The sequence below is a fragment of the Semicossyphus pulcher genome, unplaced genomic scaffold, assembly GCF_022749685.1.
Source record: "Semicossyphus pulcher isolate SPU_LCO1_2020_fin unplaced genomic scaffold, fSemPul1.0.p SCAF_10, whole genome shotgun sequence".
In the NCBI taxonomy this organism is placed as follows: domain Eukaryota; kingdom Metazoa; phylum Chordata; class Actinopteri; order Labriformes; family Labridae; genus Semicossyphus; species Semicossyphus pulcher.
Window position 1 is genome coordinate 16,306,852 of NW_027211604.1, and position 16,286 is coordinate 16,323,137.

The following is a 16,286-nucleotide window of genomic DNA, read 5'->3' on the forward strand; positions in this document are numbered from 1 at the left end:
CGAGGCCACACAGTGTGTGTGTGTGTGTTCAGAGCAGATATATGACGTTCATTACCACTATCAGATCTACATAATATCACATCCTGGCATTAGTGGTTAATTGTTATGAATTCGATCTTTAAGCCTTTATTTGTTCCCTCTTTCCTCCTTTGCTCCACAGTAAAGTTTCCTCTTCACCGTTTTCTCTCTTTTCCCTCAGGCCAACTCCTTCCTTCCTCTCTTCACCTCCATTTGTCTTTACTGTTTCTCTCAGGTCACCTTAAAAACCATAGTTGGGATGGCTTAAGCACAATGTTGTCAGAGCAGTGGTTCTGTGTAAAGTATCTGTATGCACATTGTGTCCAATAAGTTGGCATTTTTAAAATTAAAAAGAAAAACACTTAGTGAAGGCAGCTTGTGTAATATTGTACGTTGTTTGTAAGTTAGACACTTAAGGGCCTGTGTCCACTAACGGCGTGCTTTACCTGTTTAAGTTGCTCTGTTTGCTTAATATTTGCTTTAATTAAATGTAATTTTACAAAGAAAACTGTCAGGATGTGAAAAAAATCAAAAATGCTGATTTGATAAATTACCCACTCTCGCTTTAAAGTCGAGGTGAAATGAAAAATGTCATTTTAATCCTTTTAGATCACATCCCCGCTAATATTGTGCATCTATTTGACAATATAGGCCAAAACAAATACAGAAAATCCATTTCTTCGTATTCTTGTATCAAAATCCGATCATTTTTTCTTCCAGTAAAACTAAATTTCACACGTGCTTACATAAGCAGGCACCAAACAATTTCAACCAATCAATCTGCAACATTTAGCCGCAGAACACCAAGAACACTCAGTCAGTTAGCTAGCTACTGCGCTGTGGAGAACGTCTGTCTACGCCCACTTCTCAACGATCAAATCAAATCCCTCTAATGATATGTCCCGCCTGCACGTCCTGAAATACGTCACGATACGGAAGCTAGATACTCTCGAAATGCCGTTTCAGCTCGACTTTAAGGGATCAACAAATGATTACCTTAATAATGGAAACATGAAAGTGTGTGTGTACCAAATTATCATAGCAACCAATCCAACAGTTACTGAGACATTTCACTTAAAGCCACAACCTCATTGGTATTCATCCTCCGGGTATCATGAATGTCCAAAGTTACAACCCACGCATAGTTTTTGAGATGTTTATGCCTGCACCAAAGTGGTCGACCGACCTGCACTTCCAGCCCTCGAGCCACATTCTCCCTCTCTCTGTCTCCCTCTCTGTTTATCTGGAGACAAGAAGACTAACATCCTCTGTCCTCAGACCAGACAAACTGCCTCCACCGCCTTATACCAGCCGTGTGTGTGTGTGTGTGTGTCTGTGTGTTGTTGATTGATGTTGATGCACTTGAGAAAGGCTGATCTACTCTTCATAGGATCCCATAAAACTGGAAGGCTGCTGCCCACACAGTAAACACAGAGCTAAGATTGTGTGTGTTTGTTTGTCTGCAGGTTCAGAGGTTTGGCACCCCATGTGTAAAGAAGCAGCTCGGCTGGAGAGAAAACTGAGGGTGAGCGATACTTAAAATACCCACAACCCCTTGCTCTCCTCTATTTCTTTAGCTGTCCTCTGTGTGTTTCTCTTCATCTCTCCTCTAAAATTTGTCGTTCTTGGTTTACAAGCAGCATTGATGTTTGCATGCTAAGAAACGTATAAAAAAAGTTTAATTTTAAAAAAAAGTCTTGCCCTTAACGACCAAAAAATGTTGCACACATACACCTATCAGTCATAAGATTATGACCACTGACAGGTAAAGTGAATCACATTGATTATCTCGCTACAATGTCCTCTGTCAGTGGGTGGGATATATTAGGCACCAAGTCAACATTTTGTCCTCGAAGTTGATGTGTTGGATGCAGGAAAAATGGGCAAGCATAAGGATGTGAGCGACTTTGACAAAGGGCCAAATTGTGATGGCTAGACGACTGGGAGAGAGCATCTCCAAAACTGCAGCTCTTGTGGGGTGTTCCCGCTCTGCAGGGGTCAGGACCGACCAAAAGTGGTCCAAGGAAGGAAAACCAGTGAACAGGCGACAGGTTCATGGGCGGCCAAGGCTCATTGATACATGAGGGGAGTGCTGGCCCGTGTGGTCCGATCCGACAGAAGAGCTACTGTAGCTCAAACTGATGAAAAAGTTGATGCTGGTTCTGATAGAAAGGTGGCAGATCACAGTGCATCAAAGGTTTGTTGTGTATGGGGCTGCTTAGCCGCAGACCGGTCAGAGTGTCCATGCTCACCCCTGTCCACAGACAAAACCTATAATCGGCACGTGAGCATCAGAACTGGACCACGGAGCAAGTAGAAGGTGGCCTGGTCTGATGAATCATATGTTCTGCTGGGGAACCTTGAGTCCTGCCATTCATGTGGAAGTTACTTTGACACGGACCACCTACCTAAAGATAGTTGCAGACCAAGTACACCCCTTCATGGAAACAGTATTCCCTAATGGCAGTGGCCTCTTTCAGCAGGATGATGCGCCCTGCCTCACTGCAAACATGGTTCAGGAATGGTTTGAGGAACATGACGATGAGTTCAAGGTGTTGACTTGGCCTCCAAATTCCCCAGATCTCAGTCCAGTCGAGCATCTGTGGGATGTGCTGGACAAACAAGTCCGATCCATGGAGGCCCCACCTCACAACTCACAGCTCTTAAAAGATCTGCTGCTAACGTCTTGGTGCCAGGTACCTCAGCACACCTTCAGAGGTCTAGTGGAGACCATGCCTCAACAGGTCAGGGCTGTTTTGGCAGCAAAAGGGGACCTACACAATATTAGGCAGGTGGTCATAATGTTATGGCTGATCAGTGTATTTTTACTTACTATATTACTATATGCAGGAAGTTGCAATTTACAAGAACTGATACAGGTCGAATATTGGTCAGAATTATAGACGTGTGGATTATGTCTTCAACATAATTGTTTTTATCTATTTAAAATCTAAATGGCTGTTGTATTTACGCTAACTTTGCTTTGACCTTTGACCTCCTCATTCGTCCCACCAGCTGCGACGAACCTCTGAGACGGCGTCCATTTCTCCCACAAACTCCTCTCCTCTGCTTGGCTCCCCTCACCGGCTCATCTGCGTGAGTACCGTCGTCACGGTTACACTGGAAACATTATGGTTTCGTCCTCAGCTGTCACTGTCCCGGCTTTCAATCAAAGTATAATCCACAGCAACAGAAGCACTGAAGCTCATTCTGTCGAACCTGTCTGTCTACAAGCTGCTCGCAGACAGATCCCCTGCTTTTCTATATTTAGCTCTTTGGTGATTTTTGACTTTTCTTATAGGAGATTGGTCTTAAACAGTTTTTTATTTAGTCTTTAGACAAGCCTTCAGGTATTTTAAGTTGACATGCTGACCTGCCAGTCTGCCGTATGTTGTGTCTCTGTGTATCTGTCTCTGTCCATCTGTCAACATGTTTCTGTATTTCTATGTTTGTCAGTTTTGCTTCCTGTCTGTGTATGTCTGTTTTTGAAAACCCCTTCTTTCTTTCTTAATAACTATTTCTGCCCAATGTCTTGTGTCTACCTGTCTCTCTCTCTCCGCCTCATACACTCAAACAGTCTAAAGCTGACGGTGATGCGTTGGACTATAAGCAGCTGGCGGCTCTGCCCAGGGTCAAAGCCATATATGACATCCAGCGGCCCGACATCATCCCTTATCAGGCCGACCACGCGCACACTCACTTCTCAGACGACACTCTGGAGCGATACAGCTGTGGACAGGTACACACACACACACAAACACACAATCAATGATAAAAGGGACAGCCAGGTCTGAGTAACATTTTGTCCTTTAAAAAAGTCAGATAAAAGGAAATTGACCATAACTCTTGTGTGTGATAACTCTGAAGTTAAAAAAAAAATGTTTCTCATAAGTCACAGTAAATGTATTTTGTCTCCCTCTCATTCAGTCTTTGGGCTCTTTGTCGCCATACTCTCATGTAAGTACTCCACCCAAATTTTGAAACACCGTTCTTAACATGTGATGTGTTACTGTTTGCAAGGAGCAGGGAACAGCAGTCAAACACTCTCAGCATGCTGCATGTAAAAGAAGATCTCTAATAGAGGATTGAGAGGGACGTAGAAATTATGTTGATTGATCGCATTTGCTGTAAATGAAGCACATTTCTCAAAGACGTCCTCTCTCCCTCATTCTTCTCCCCTTCTCGCTCCCTCCCTCCAGGATCTCTTGGACGGCGTAGAGTTGAGAACGAGGCGTTCCTCCAGCTCCGCCTTCACTGACTCTCCTGCTCACAGTCGCCACGGAGGCTCCCCACTGCACTGTTATCTCCCCGGTAATGTGCCCACTCAAGCGAAGACACACGTCCCCCACACACACACAGAATATGTGGTCCCTAATTGACGAGATGCACCAGCTCTGTTAGTGGGTGCAATGTGTTGTGGTGCTCCATTTGGAGACCCAGAATTCCTTGCTGCACCATGTAATTCATCACGTTATCAGTCTGTCTTTCTGTTCGTGTTCGTGGGCCTTTCTGCTGCTCATGCTTTGGTCTCTCTACTGTGATTGGCTGGCTAACTGCAGGCAGTGAGAGTGGCAGGAGTTCACCCTATTACAGTCAGCCAGAGCCCAGGTGTGCCACACCCACCAGCACCAACACCCTCCAAGCCCCCAAGCATTTCCATGTGCCAGGTAGGCCCTGATGTGCCCACCGACCTGCTTACTAACCTGAATTTCCCCACGTCAGACCAAAACCAACCCAGTCCATATATTCACTTATACTCTTCACTGATACAGCATCATGCTTTTAAGGCTGTCAGCTCTGATTCTAACGCTCCAGACCCTGGCAAAGACGCCATCCCACATCCTGACCCCAGATCCACAGTCCAGCTCTCCTAACAGAAACACAGCTACATTTCCAGTGAGCTTTTCGCATACCTCATTACCTGTTTGCCTCTCATTACCACATACACTAAATATTTCACATATTTATAAATGCTGAAGCAAGCGAAGACTTCAAACAAAAAAGTGCTCAAAAGTTTTCTGGTTCCAGCTTCTCAAATATGAGATTTGCTGCTCTCAGCTTTTTTTATATGATAATAAATACCATTGACTGTATATATAGATGGACGATGTTTCTCCATCTGCTCTCATTGTAAGAAATTGAAGCCAAAATACCCCCGTGGCGGGGGCTGCCATCTTGCGTTGGTGACGTCATTTGGAGCCAGAGTTGCGCAGTAGAGATCGGCAGGTGGAGCGGCCGTAGCCAATTCCGCTAACCAACACACACTTAACTTACCGAAGAAAACAGCAAGGACCCCGCACGCCGGCATATATAACAGCAGAACAGCTTCTCGTGTTGGTCTGAAGCAGACGTTCACAGATATGTAAACTTCAATGACTGTAGTGATTGTTTTAGTTACGTTTCCTCTCACTGTTTCTCCTCTACTCTGCTAATCCAGAACAGATCGGCTGCAGGAGCCGTGTTTGTCAACAGAGCTGTCAATCATCCTTTAGACAGCATGAAATAACTAATTCAAACTGAACTTGTCAGAGAAACACTTGGACATTAATCAGCATGATAAGAACTAACTATAGTGACAGAAACCATGATTGAGAAACATGAACGTGACGTGTATTTTGATTTGTTTGACTCATGTCCCATCTGTTAACATGGAGGAGGCGAGCTTTATGAGCTATTCTGCAGCCAGTCAGCAGGGGGCGACAGAGAGGTTTTGGCTTCACTTTAAGGGAGCTGTCATGTCGTCCATCTTTTTATACAGTAAATACAATATCTTTGGGTTTTCAATTGGTTTGTTAGACAAGAAAAAGTGAGGACTTTACATCGGTTGATTTATAGTTTTTTAAATACTTTTTTTAACAAATACATTTATCAAAGACATAACTCAAAAAATGATGCTATGATTTTTGATACCCAACAAGTTTCCCATCAAAACAGGACAAGGAAAGTAAAAAATATGTTCAATATGTTTAGTCTTCTGACTCATTTAAATGAGGTCTTAACATCCATAAAAACATACAGTAGCGCTCTCCTCTCTGTGTCCTCCTGTGGGACGTCTCTGATTTATCTCGCTGATCTGCCGCTCTTGTATAGCATACGAGCTCTTTAATCTAACAACCAGTCCCTGTCCACTTTATTTAAACATTCAAACAACCCTTCATTTTATCGAGTTAATGCCCCTCTCTCCTCCCTGACTGCTTCGCTCCGTCTTTGTCCCCTTCACTTTTAAAAGCCCCTTTACTTCTCACTGCAAGCTGTGCATTTGGTTTCCCTCCATCATCCCCTCCGCCTGCCTCCAGTCCATCTCTCCCTGCGTGTTCCCTCTCCTCGGCTTTTCTCAGGCTGTTATTCCTTGCCAGCCCTGCGACAGCTCTCCCTTCATGCTTTTCAACGCTGAGCGAAATGTATTTGGTGGATGCTTTTATCCAAAGTGCATCACGGCATTACAAGTGCATACAAATTTAGAGTAGAAGGCCCATTGGGAGTCAAACCTCCAACTTTGGCAGGGTTGGTGTCACGCTCTGTGGATTTTTTACGGGTTTTTTTACTGCATGTTTTCACACAGATTATTCTTAATTTACTGTTATATGTAGTTGCTGAATGGCTGAACAGGAAACTCTCTTCTTCTTCCTCCTCTCCATCCAGCGCTCTCTCCACCCTGCTTCTGCTCTCCTCCCTCTTCTTTATTCCTGTGCCATCTGCTGCTCTTTCCAGTAATAAGCCTGTGACTCTGTATTAATCAGCCTCTCTGCACGTCAGTCAGGCCGTCTGGATGCACGGCACCGTCTCCGCCATAGCAGTTTATTACCTGTGCTGTCAGCTTTATGGTTAAGGAGACTGTAAATGTATACAACTAATTTGTTGGGAGGGGATGAATAACAAACTCTAGGTTACTCTCCCTCCCTCCGTTTAACGCTGATTCTGTTGTTGTATCTGTTCACAGCTTCAGAGGAAACCAACATCTACAGGAAAGCCCCCATCTATAAAAGACAAGGTGAGTCTATTCCTCACAGTGTTGTGCTTTTTATAGCGCTGTCTTCCTGTCAGGCGGCCGCTCGTTTCGTACGTTCTTCAGTCAGAAAGAAGATCTGAGCTAAATCTCAATTATAGTTCCGGTCTGTCTCACATCTGGTGCTTCTGGTGCCATTCAGTCCTCCTCTCCAGCTTCTTTCAAAGGAAAGTATTCAGAGGAAGTGAAAGCGTTTCCTCTACAAGCCCGCAGGCTGGATGCGGCAGGAGTTTATCACTGGCCACATTCAGTCCCAGAGTTTATCGAGTGCCACTTGATAATCTGAAGAGAGTGTTTCAAATAGTAGCTTTTCAGCTGCGTGTTAACCGACCAACAGATTGTACATCCTTCTAGTGCTGTGAAGATCAATCTATTCATTGAGAAGTAATTCAAAAGAAAAAAAGCCAAACATTTGCAGCTTCTTGCAGGGTAATGAGAGGATTTAATGCTTTTTATTCCGTCTTGTACTTGTGTTGTATTGTGCTGCTCCTTAAATGTTCCAAGGTTGAATATAAGGTCATTGTTCGCTAAGTGCACCTTGTTGGAATTAAAAAGTCAGATCCAAAGCTCATTAGTCAGAAGAAAATGATGAAAGAAACTAAGTTAATAACCAAAGCCCTGAAACACTACTAGACCTCCATTATTACAGGAAAAGGCCGTAAGAACCAGAACACTAAATCAAACAATCCACGAGAGAAAGAGAAAGAGAGAGAGAGAGAGAGAGAGAGAGAGAGAGAGAGAGAGAGCTTCATGTCCTCCGGCCTTCCTTTTACTATGTGGGCAGGGCCACCCACTGCAACACCTGATCAGGAGCACCTGAGATGGAGGAGAGAGAGGAAAAACAAAAACAAACCCACGAGCTGTGTGATACACGGTACGGGAGGATTCAACGGGCTAAACGCTATGAGGGACCGGACTACTGAAGATGACTCACAACTTAAAGCTCCTGTGGGGAACTTTCAGTTTGTGTTGATTTTGGCGCCCCCTGTGGACAAAGCCGTACCTCTCATCTCTTTGCTGATTTTGTCCTGTACATGCTTAAGTGCTGTTTTAAACAAAGAATTTCTTCCTGCTTCCTATGTATCACTTACTTAAAATTTTTGCCCTGGAAAATGTAAACATAGGCAGCGATTAAGCGCAATTAAGAAATCATTTTTGATCAGTCGTCATCATTCCACAGCCATGTAAAGCAGCTAACAGGATCATGTTATTACCATCTATGATATATTAGTGAACTCAGATCTGTTTCAAGTGTTGAGCTTGAGATGCTCATACACGCCCTCGTATCATCCCGCACTGACTACTGTAACGCTCTCTTCACCTCACTCAGCGTGTCCGCCCTCAATCGCCTACAGCCGATACAGAATGCTGCCGCAAGACCTCTCAGCAGATCAAACAAACGGTCTCACATCGCTCCCGTACTGAAATCTCTTCCCTCGCTCCCTGTTGCTTATATGATCAAGTTCACAATTCTCACCCTCGCTCATAGAGCCCTAACACGGTCAGGCCCCGAAATATTTGGCAGAACTCATCCGCCCTCACTCTTCAGCCCGTTCTCTAAGGTCCAACACACTTCACCTGCTGTCCGTTCTACCAACACGCCTTAAGACTCGTGGTGATTGTGCTTTTGAGGCTGTAGCACCTCGCCTCTGGAACGCCCTGCCTATAGCTACACGCTCTACTGACTCTGCTGAGTCAAAACCCAGTTAAAGACGGATCTGTTTGTACAGGCACTCAGGTAGCTTTATTTTCACTCAGTCTACTTATGGTGAATGTTCCATTTATTTTATTTTCCTACCTAACGTTCCTTGTTGTTGCAGTGTCTGTCTTGAATGATTTTTAATATGTGGCTCAGTGAGCCGCCTTATTGCTTATGCTTTTATCTGTGTATATATTGTATTTATTCGTGTGAAGCACTTTGTGACTTCTGTCTGACAAAAGTGCTATTATAAATCAAATGTGCTTACTTACCTCTTTTTTTGGCTCTAACAAGCAGTTTTTAACAGTTTGTCTCTGTAGTCACTGTATTAGGATTACATTTGTTTCAATTATTTTAACTTTGCAATAAAAGTCTCATTACAATTAAAAGTCTGTATTGACAACGTCCCCTCAGTAAAAGTAAAAGTACTGAATTAACTGTAAATTGCCCCTGTGAGATCAAAGTGACATCTTGTAATGTCTTGTTTTGTTAGACACTCAACAGAAAGGCTGCAAATTGTCCCATAACTGAAGCAAAAATCATGAAATGAAAAGTCTTTAAAAATGATTTTAACAGTTGATATTTGTTTTATGACCGACTAATTAATTACTTGACCGATTGTCTAAGCTCAATTTTGACATCAGTGTTCATTTCGTTACTGAAAATTATGACGACAAATGTTGCTAAACGACTTTTTTTTCCATGATGAAGAAGAGAGGTTGACGAGCTAAAAAATCGCTGATAATAAAAACCCAGACGACACGAATGTTTTGTTTTCATTAACGAGACGAGACGGCACTAAAATGTGCTTGCAGAAAAAGGGGCATTTAAAGGGGCTTCTTCCGCTCTGATAGGAGCGATCACGGGCTGTCTGATTCAGCCAGACTGTGTAATTGAGATTGACAAGTTTTAATGGTAAAAACCGACACTGCCACTGTAAATAAGGTAAGAGAGGAATGTGCATGGTGTGCTACTGTACCTGCACGACTTCGTTCTGAGGCTTGACATGCGTAACGTTACGTTCCAGAAGTTTCCATATACATAACCTCAGCTGAGGATCTATACTGCCCGGGGAGAACATCGTCAGGAAACAACTGATGTAAGGAGAGATGAAAGGACTTTACAAATGTGACTTTTTATTGACTAAGATTGGACTTAAATGATTTCAGTTTTGTCGGCTAAAACCTAAAAGGGTAAAAAATACTAAAACGTAACTCGTAAGCATTTTCGTTCTAAGACTAAAGAAGCTGCCAAAATTAACACGGTTTGACATCCTGTGGTCAAGGAATTCTTTTTGTATGTAAATCTATATTTGCAAAGTACTTACAAACTAAAGCTGTCAGATAAATGTATTGGATTAAAAGTACAATATTTCTCTCAAATGTAGTTTGCACTACAGATGTCATGAAGTGAAGTATTGTTGGATAAGATTTAGAGAATAATAAGCGTTAAACTTAATAAATAAACTTAATAGTAACATGATGGATGCATATTGAAAATTTAAATACATACAGTTGACAAACTGAAGACAAAGACAAACTGAAGAGGAAGCCAAGTGGAGGAAACAGAAGCTGAAATTTGCCTATTATATAAATTCATATTTGCAGCCTTAAACAGTAAAGTAACAGTATGGAAAAGAAAAAGTCGGGTCATTGCATCCCTAATTATGACTATGGAATTTACCTCACACCATGTCCCTCATTATATCATGAATCCCCTGAGAAACAACAAAGCTGCTGTGAGCTAACCTCCAACTGAACCACACCAGACTAAACAGGGAGAAAGACTACAGCAGACTTATTTTATAGCTGTAGTCATGTAGGCAGATTATAGATTCCACTGGTGTTTGAAGAGTTGAAGTAAAACCGAGAGAAGCGCTGCCAAATCCTCCGAGCGTGGAGGTGATCCATCAGAGCTCAGATGGCAGGACCGACAGAGTTACAGTTCCTCAGAAACACCTCTGGATGATTTACGCCGAGCTGCAAACTGCTGACAAATCTCCTCTCTCTCAGTCCGAGCAGCTGTGATCTGGGCTCTGTGGAAGAATCTGAATTTATAGCATGAATCATTTATACAGCAGTTTTTATATAAAAGTACTATAATCATGTATATAAACTATTTAGTACCATAGTGTACGTCTTAGTGAAAACTGGCTGCAACTCAACTCAAGGAGGTGTTTGGTTATATTACCGAAAAGGACCAGTGTGGACGAAGGAGACGCATGTTTTCTTTGTGCTTTAATGATATGTGTAAGAGATATAAATTGTGACTCAGGGTGAAGGATGGTTAAACATGAATGGAAGGAATCATTTTTAGATGGTGGATGCATTTGTCCCAGTTTATTTAGGACTTTTTGATGGTCAGAGAAATGTTATTGTTACTTCAAGCCCTTACAGTAATAATTTCGAAGATTTTCATGTAAATAAATGTCTGTTTAGTCACTATCTGTCGCCGAATGAGGTAACATTTGCATTTGCAGTATTACAGACTGGGTGTCTGTGGCAACTTTTCCTGGAAAAAATCACAAGCGGCGCCCAGTTAGTGACGCGTTTTCCATCAGCCAATAGTGGTTGGTCTGCCAGAGAGGGTAGGCGGAGCTAAGCGACTGCTCTTCCGCTCTCTTCAAGTGTTGTGAGTAAACAGTAATCTACTATGGCTGAACAAACAAAGAAAAGATCGATGACTACAGATACAACTTCAAAAATAAGTGAAAATCCAAAGAAAATGAAACAAATTCGCCGTTCAGATGAAGGCAAACGACCGTCAGCGAGGAAAATCAAGAGTTTCAAACATAGCAAACCGTGGACGTCACACATGCAACACTGTTTGGATATCTGGGAAGTGTGCTCCCGCAATTACCGTTGATCACCATGGTTGCCGCCTAAGAGAACAATACTGAGATCTTTGCAATTACAACTTTAAGATGCCCAATAACCTCAATTTGAAATGTCTTACAGTATATATATTTTGACAGGTGTTAAAAATGTATTTGATTATGAAATTCACACAACTTCCATTTGTTTTTTAATTAGATTTTGGAGAGAATTGCAGCTGATCATGCTGAAACAAAACAACAAAATGAAACCATAAAAGAACCAATAACTACTAATGCAATCTGTGCAGCCTGGTCAGAGTTATAGGAGCACACAAAGCTTGTTTGTTGTGCTGTTTTGGGTGGGCTAAAAGATCTTCAGTCAAAAAGTAGCTGCTTCTAGAAATAATAATTGTTTCAGTCAGAGTTACTTATCTAATGTGAGGAAGTGCAAGTTAAGCCAGATCCTGCTTGAGAACAACATATTTCTTGATTTATTAACATCTGTTGCACCTTTTTGGATTAAAACACTCAGACATTTGATACTTATTCACAAAATATCTTTCATTTAATTTCTTGAAACCTGCAGCGACCCTGCATCAAAAATATGGAAAACCCCCGTCCTACAGAGGGAACAGATTGCTCAGTTGGATGTCGTGTAATGTCTTTGTTCAGCGCAAGTTTGGACTGTCCAAATATTGATCTGTCTGACCTTTGGCATATTTCACTGACTTGCTCTTTTCACACCCTTTAACAACTAAGATATTATCTACTTCTACGACAGTCCGGCCTCTAAACACCTTGAAAACATTTGAGTTATCTTCACTGACTACCTTCCTCTGTCTTCTCTTGCTCACTGAAAGCTGTGCATCACATCCCATCACATTTCTCTGACCTCCTTTCCGTTCTCTTTCCCCTTGTTTGTTCTTGATGCTTCTCCTCTCCTCCTTCCCTTCCTCCCCCCCTGCTGTGCCCTCCCCGCTCTGTAAGTAAATGCACTACTTTGTCTGTCTTCTCCTGCACACACTCAAAAAGACACAAAAACTCTCACGTTAGTTAAACAGCAAAACCAACAAACAAACAAACACATATTTGTGTTAAAGCAGAACCTTTTTAGCACCATTCTTTTACTGCGTTGACTTTTCCCCTCAGCCTGAAAATGCTTGGATAAAAGGTTTTGTAATTTGTGTTGATAAAACTACATTCTCATTTCTCTTTCTCTTCCATCTCTCCGTCATGTAGACCTATCTGCCTCTCCAACAGCCAATAAGAGTAAGACCAATGAGAACCTCGTCAACTCCAGCCGCCTTTCCACCTCCAACTGTAACAACATTTATCACCCAGACTCCAACTACTACCCGTACACTGGCTCTCCAAAAGGTACAGCTCCCTCTTTTCCCCCAATACTCACCTCTGCATTTACACCAAACGCAATACCTTTCCCTCCCTCTCTCTCACTAGTCTCCAGGGTGAGGAGGTTTTCGTCTGGAGGAGAGGAGGAAGGATGGAATCACAATATAAACAAGGTAAGAAATGAAGACAGTCTCCTGTTTCTGCCTGTTATATTGTAGAGTGTGTGTGTGTGTTAATATTTAATGAGCAAGTTAATTAAATGCTTCTTTCCAACCGCGCCCACTGGACATGACTCAAAGTGATCTTCTCTCCTTGTTTCACCTCATAATTATTTCCTGCCTCGTCCAGCGTCCATTATTATCAAACAATCCGTGATTCAATCCCACTCAGCTAATTCTAATTGTTCCATTTCTCTGTCCATTTCCCAACCCTCTATTTCACTCCTCCTCTCCCTCCTCCTCTCCCTCCAGGGAATTGGCAGGATGATCCTGAAGGAGGAGATGAAGGCGCGGTCGGGGTGTTATGACAATGACCAGTGGGGGAGCAGACGCAGTTCCCGCTGTAGCAGCAAGGAGGCGCTGAACAATCTGGGATTCAGCTCCCTCAATGGCTGTAAGTCTGTGTCAGTTTACTGCATTTACCTGTTGCATTCTTAACATCAATGTGTGAGACAGTTTCTTGGTCTGTTCAGGCTGGCTGTCTTGTCTCTGCTCCTTTAAATACTTGATGCTATTTTAGCCTTTATATTTCTCTTGAGCAGGCTTTAAGTCATGCTAGCAGCTTTGTGCATCTCTAACAATGACTGTATATATAGATGGACAACGCGTCTCCATCTGCTCCCATTGTACAAAATTGATGCCAAAATAGCCCCTGTGATAGGCGCTGCCATCTTACGATGGCGACGTCATATGGAGCAAGAGTCTGCGCAGTAGAGATCGGCGAGTGAAGCGGCCGTAGCCACTTCCGCTAACCAAAACACACACTTAACTTACCGAAAAAACAGCAAGGATCCCGCACACCGGCGTGTTTAACAGCAGAACAGCTTCTCTGTGTTGGTCTGAGGTTAACGTTGTAGTGATTGTTTTAGTTACGTTTCCACGCGCGCATCGTCCTCCACTCTGCTCACCCGGAACTGATTGGCTGCAGAAGCTGAATTTGTCAACAGAACTGTCAATCATTATTTTGACAGCATCAAATAACTAATTAAAAATAAACTTGTCAGAAAAATGAACTCTTGGACGTAAATCAGCATGATAAGAACTAACTATAATGACAGAAACCATGTTTGAGAAACATTTATCGGACGTGTATTTTGACTTTATAGTTTGACTCATGTCCCATCTGTTAACATGGAGGAGGCGGGCTTTATGATCTATACTGCAGCCAGTCAGCAGGGGGCGCTAGAAATGTTTTGGCTTCACTTTTAGGGAGCTGTCAGGTCGTCCATCTTTTTATACAGTCTATGATCTCTACTGAGGCACATCAGAGTTCGATGCTAATGCATGCTAACATGAAATAACAGTAGTAGCATGCTGATGTTTAGTAGGCATTATGTAACAATGGTTCAGCTATGTTAGCATGCTAATAATTTCTTATCTCCTGTATGTTTGTTTGCTCGATGTCTCCCCCAAGGAGGTTATGTTTTTCGATTGCCAGTTGTTTGTGTGCAGGATTACGGAAAAATTACTAAGCCGATTTTTATGAAACTTGTTGAAAGACTGCAGCATGGGACATTTACTAAATCTAAACTAAAACCTGCCAAGTTTGAGAGCAGATTCTGATCAGAAACCAATAATATTTCTGAAAGAATTGTATCACCGGCGTCTAAATAATAGCAGATATGAATCACTTCCATAGAAGATTGGCCTTAGTGAAAGGACAGTGCTCTCCAGCTGTGTGTTTGGGTTGCGTAAAAGTTTGCAAACACTATGGATAGAATTTGAAGAAATCTTTGGTTCAAGGCTGAGTGTAGGATCAGATTTTAGTTGAGCTGATGATTGGGTTGTTTTGGTGAAGGCTAGAGGCTCAGAAATGGGTGTAGTCTCCTTTATAGGCGGAGGAAGGTTGGTTTCTTGTTGTGATGCTGAGCCAGCCTTGGTGGGGGAAGTTTCCCACTTCTGCATTAACTCTCCCATTGATCCCATTCCTCATTGCATTCAGCACATGTGAGGGCGAGACAGAGATGGAGAGACTCAGAGAGAGATGGAGAGAGAGACTCAGAGAGAGAGAGTGTTTAGGTGGGGGTCAAATGGGAATAAAAGAAAGGGTGTTATAACAGGAGAGCGAACGAGATAGAGAGTGAATTAAATTTAAAAAAGGAGGAAAGAGGGGGAGTGAGGAGCACAAGTAATTTGGAGCTGTTCACAGAAGATGTACGACATGAAGCTGAGAGGTAAATCAGGTTCAGAGAGCTGTGCAGGGAGAGGGAGAGGAGCACGGCGAGGTCACACAGAGAGGGCTGTGATAACGTTGGTGCATAATCACTGTGGCTTTATGCTGTCTGCTGTTATTATACTGATAAGACAATACTGAGAGGTCTGTGCTCATGTATTCATCAGAGGAGGCTCATTCCACATCGGGATTTCCACCTCGTCATAAAACAGACATTAACTCTCACTGTGTAATTGACTTCATTTACCTTTTGGTTAATTTTAGCAGCGTTAGCTTTAGCGATGGCCTTGTTGGTCTGTTTACCCACCATATTGGTCCAGGCGGAAATATCTTAACAACTGTTCGTGTCTCTTTGTGATCATTTGAGTCTGTTTGTAGTTCTTCTGTGCTCCCTTTGCTCTTACTGTGTAGTAATTTGTGTACCTTTTATGAACAGTCACACAAGTAGAGGCTCTGGCCCCTTGGCCTGAGCACCGTAGGCGTTTCAGGGCTCGACATAAGCACTGGCCCGGTGGCCGGACGGTATGTTTGTAACCCCCCGGGCCAGTAGATTAACTATTTAACTGGCCCGGTGTGCCAGTAGGATCTACAAGCACACAATGTAGACAAGATAGTAGCCCTCCCGAGATTCACAGTTCTGATGAACGGGACGAATTACTTTCTAAGCAGAACCCCGCAGTAATCTCAGTCATATGTCAGCATCACTGCCGGCACTTTGGCTACTGCTGTCAACAACACGTTACACCCTACGCGCTGCACTCGCGACAGATCAGCTGTCATTCTCGAACACGCTAATCGATGTTAGCAAGCTACCGCAGACTAGTATAAACACACGCGTTTTAGTCTTCATACACACGCGAGGGAGATTTACTTCCCCCAACGCTGATGAGCCACTAGACACCCATAGCAGTGATTCCCACAAATAGAGCAACAGAAACAGTCCGTCTGATATAACATAGTGCAGCTTTTAATGAGAGCACAGCTTTTAATGGCAGGGCCATTTGTAA

General features: G+C 42.9%; 1 protein-coding gene across 1 annotated transcript in view; it reads left to right on the top strand.

The window, feature by feature from the left end:
* The window catches only part of LOC138596349 (actin-binding LIM protein 3-like), a 52,602-nt gene that overhangs the window by 28,121 nt on the left and 8,195 nt on the right, over nt 1-16,286 (top strand). The window contains exons 8-17 of the mRNA XM_069667940.1: nt 1,485-1,543; nt 3,034-3,114; nt 3,596-3,757; nt 3,946-3,975; nt 4,218-4,329; nt 4,578-4,685; nt 6,959-7,009; nt 12,778-12,915; nt 12,997-13,061; nt 13,359-13,500. Of these exons, the coding sequence (XP_069524041.1) occupies nt 1,485-1,543; nt 3,034-3,114; nt 3,596-3,757; nt 3,946-3,975; nt 4,218-4,329; nt 4,578-4,685; nt 6,959-7,009; nt 12,778-12,915; nt 12,997-13,061; nt 13,359-13,500 (948 nt within the window). The remainder of the gene's footprint in view (nt 1-1,484; nt 1,544-3,033; nt 3,115-3,595; nt 3,758-3,945; nt 3,976-4,217; nt 4,330-4,577; nt 4,686-6,958; nt 7,010-12,777; nt 12,916-12,996; nt 13,062-13,358; nt 13,501-16,286) is intronic.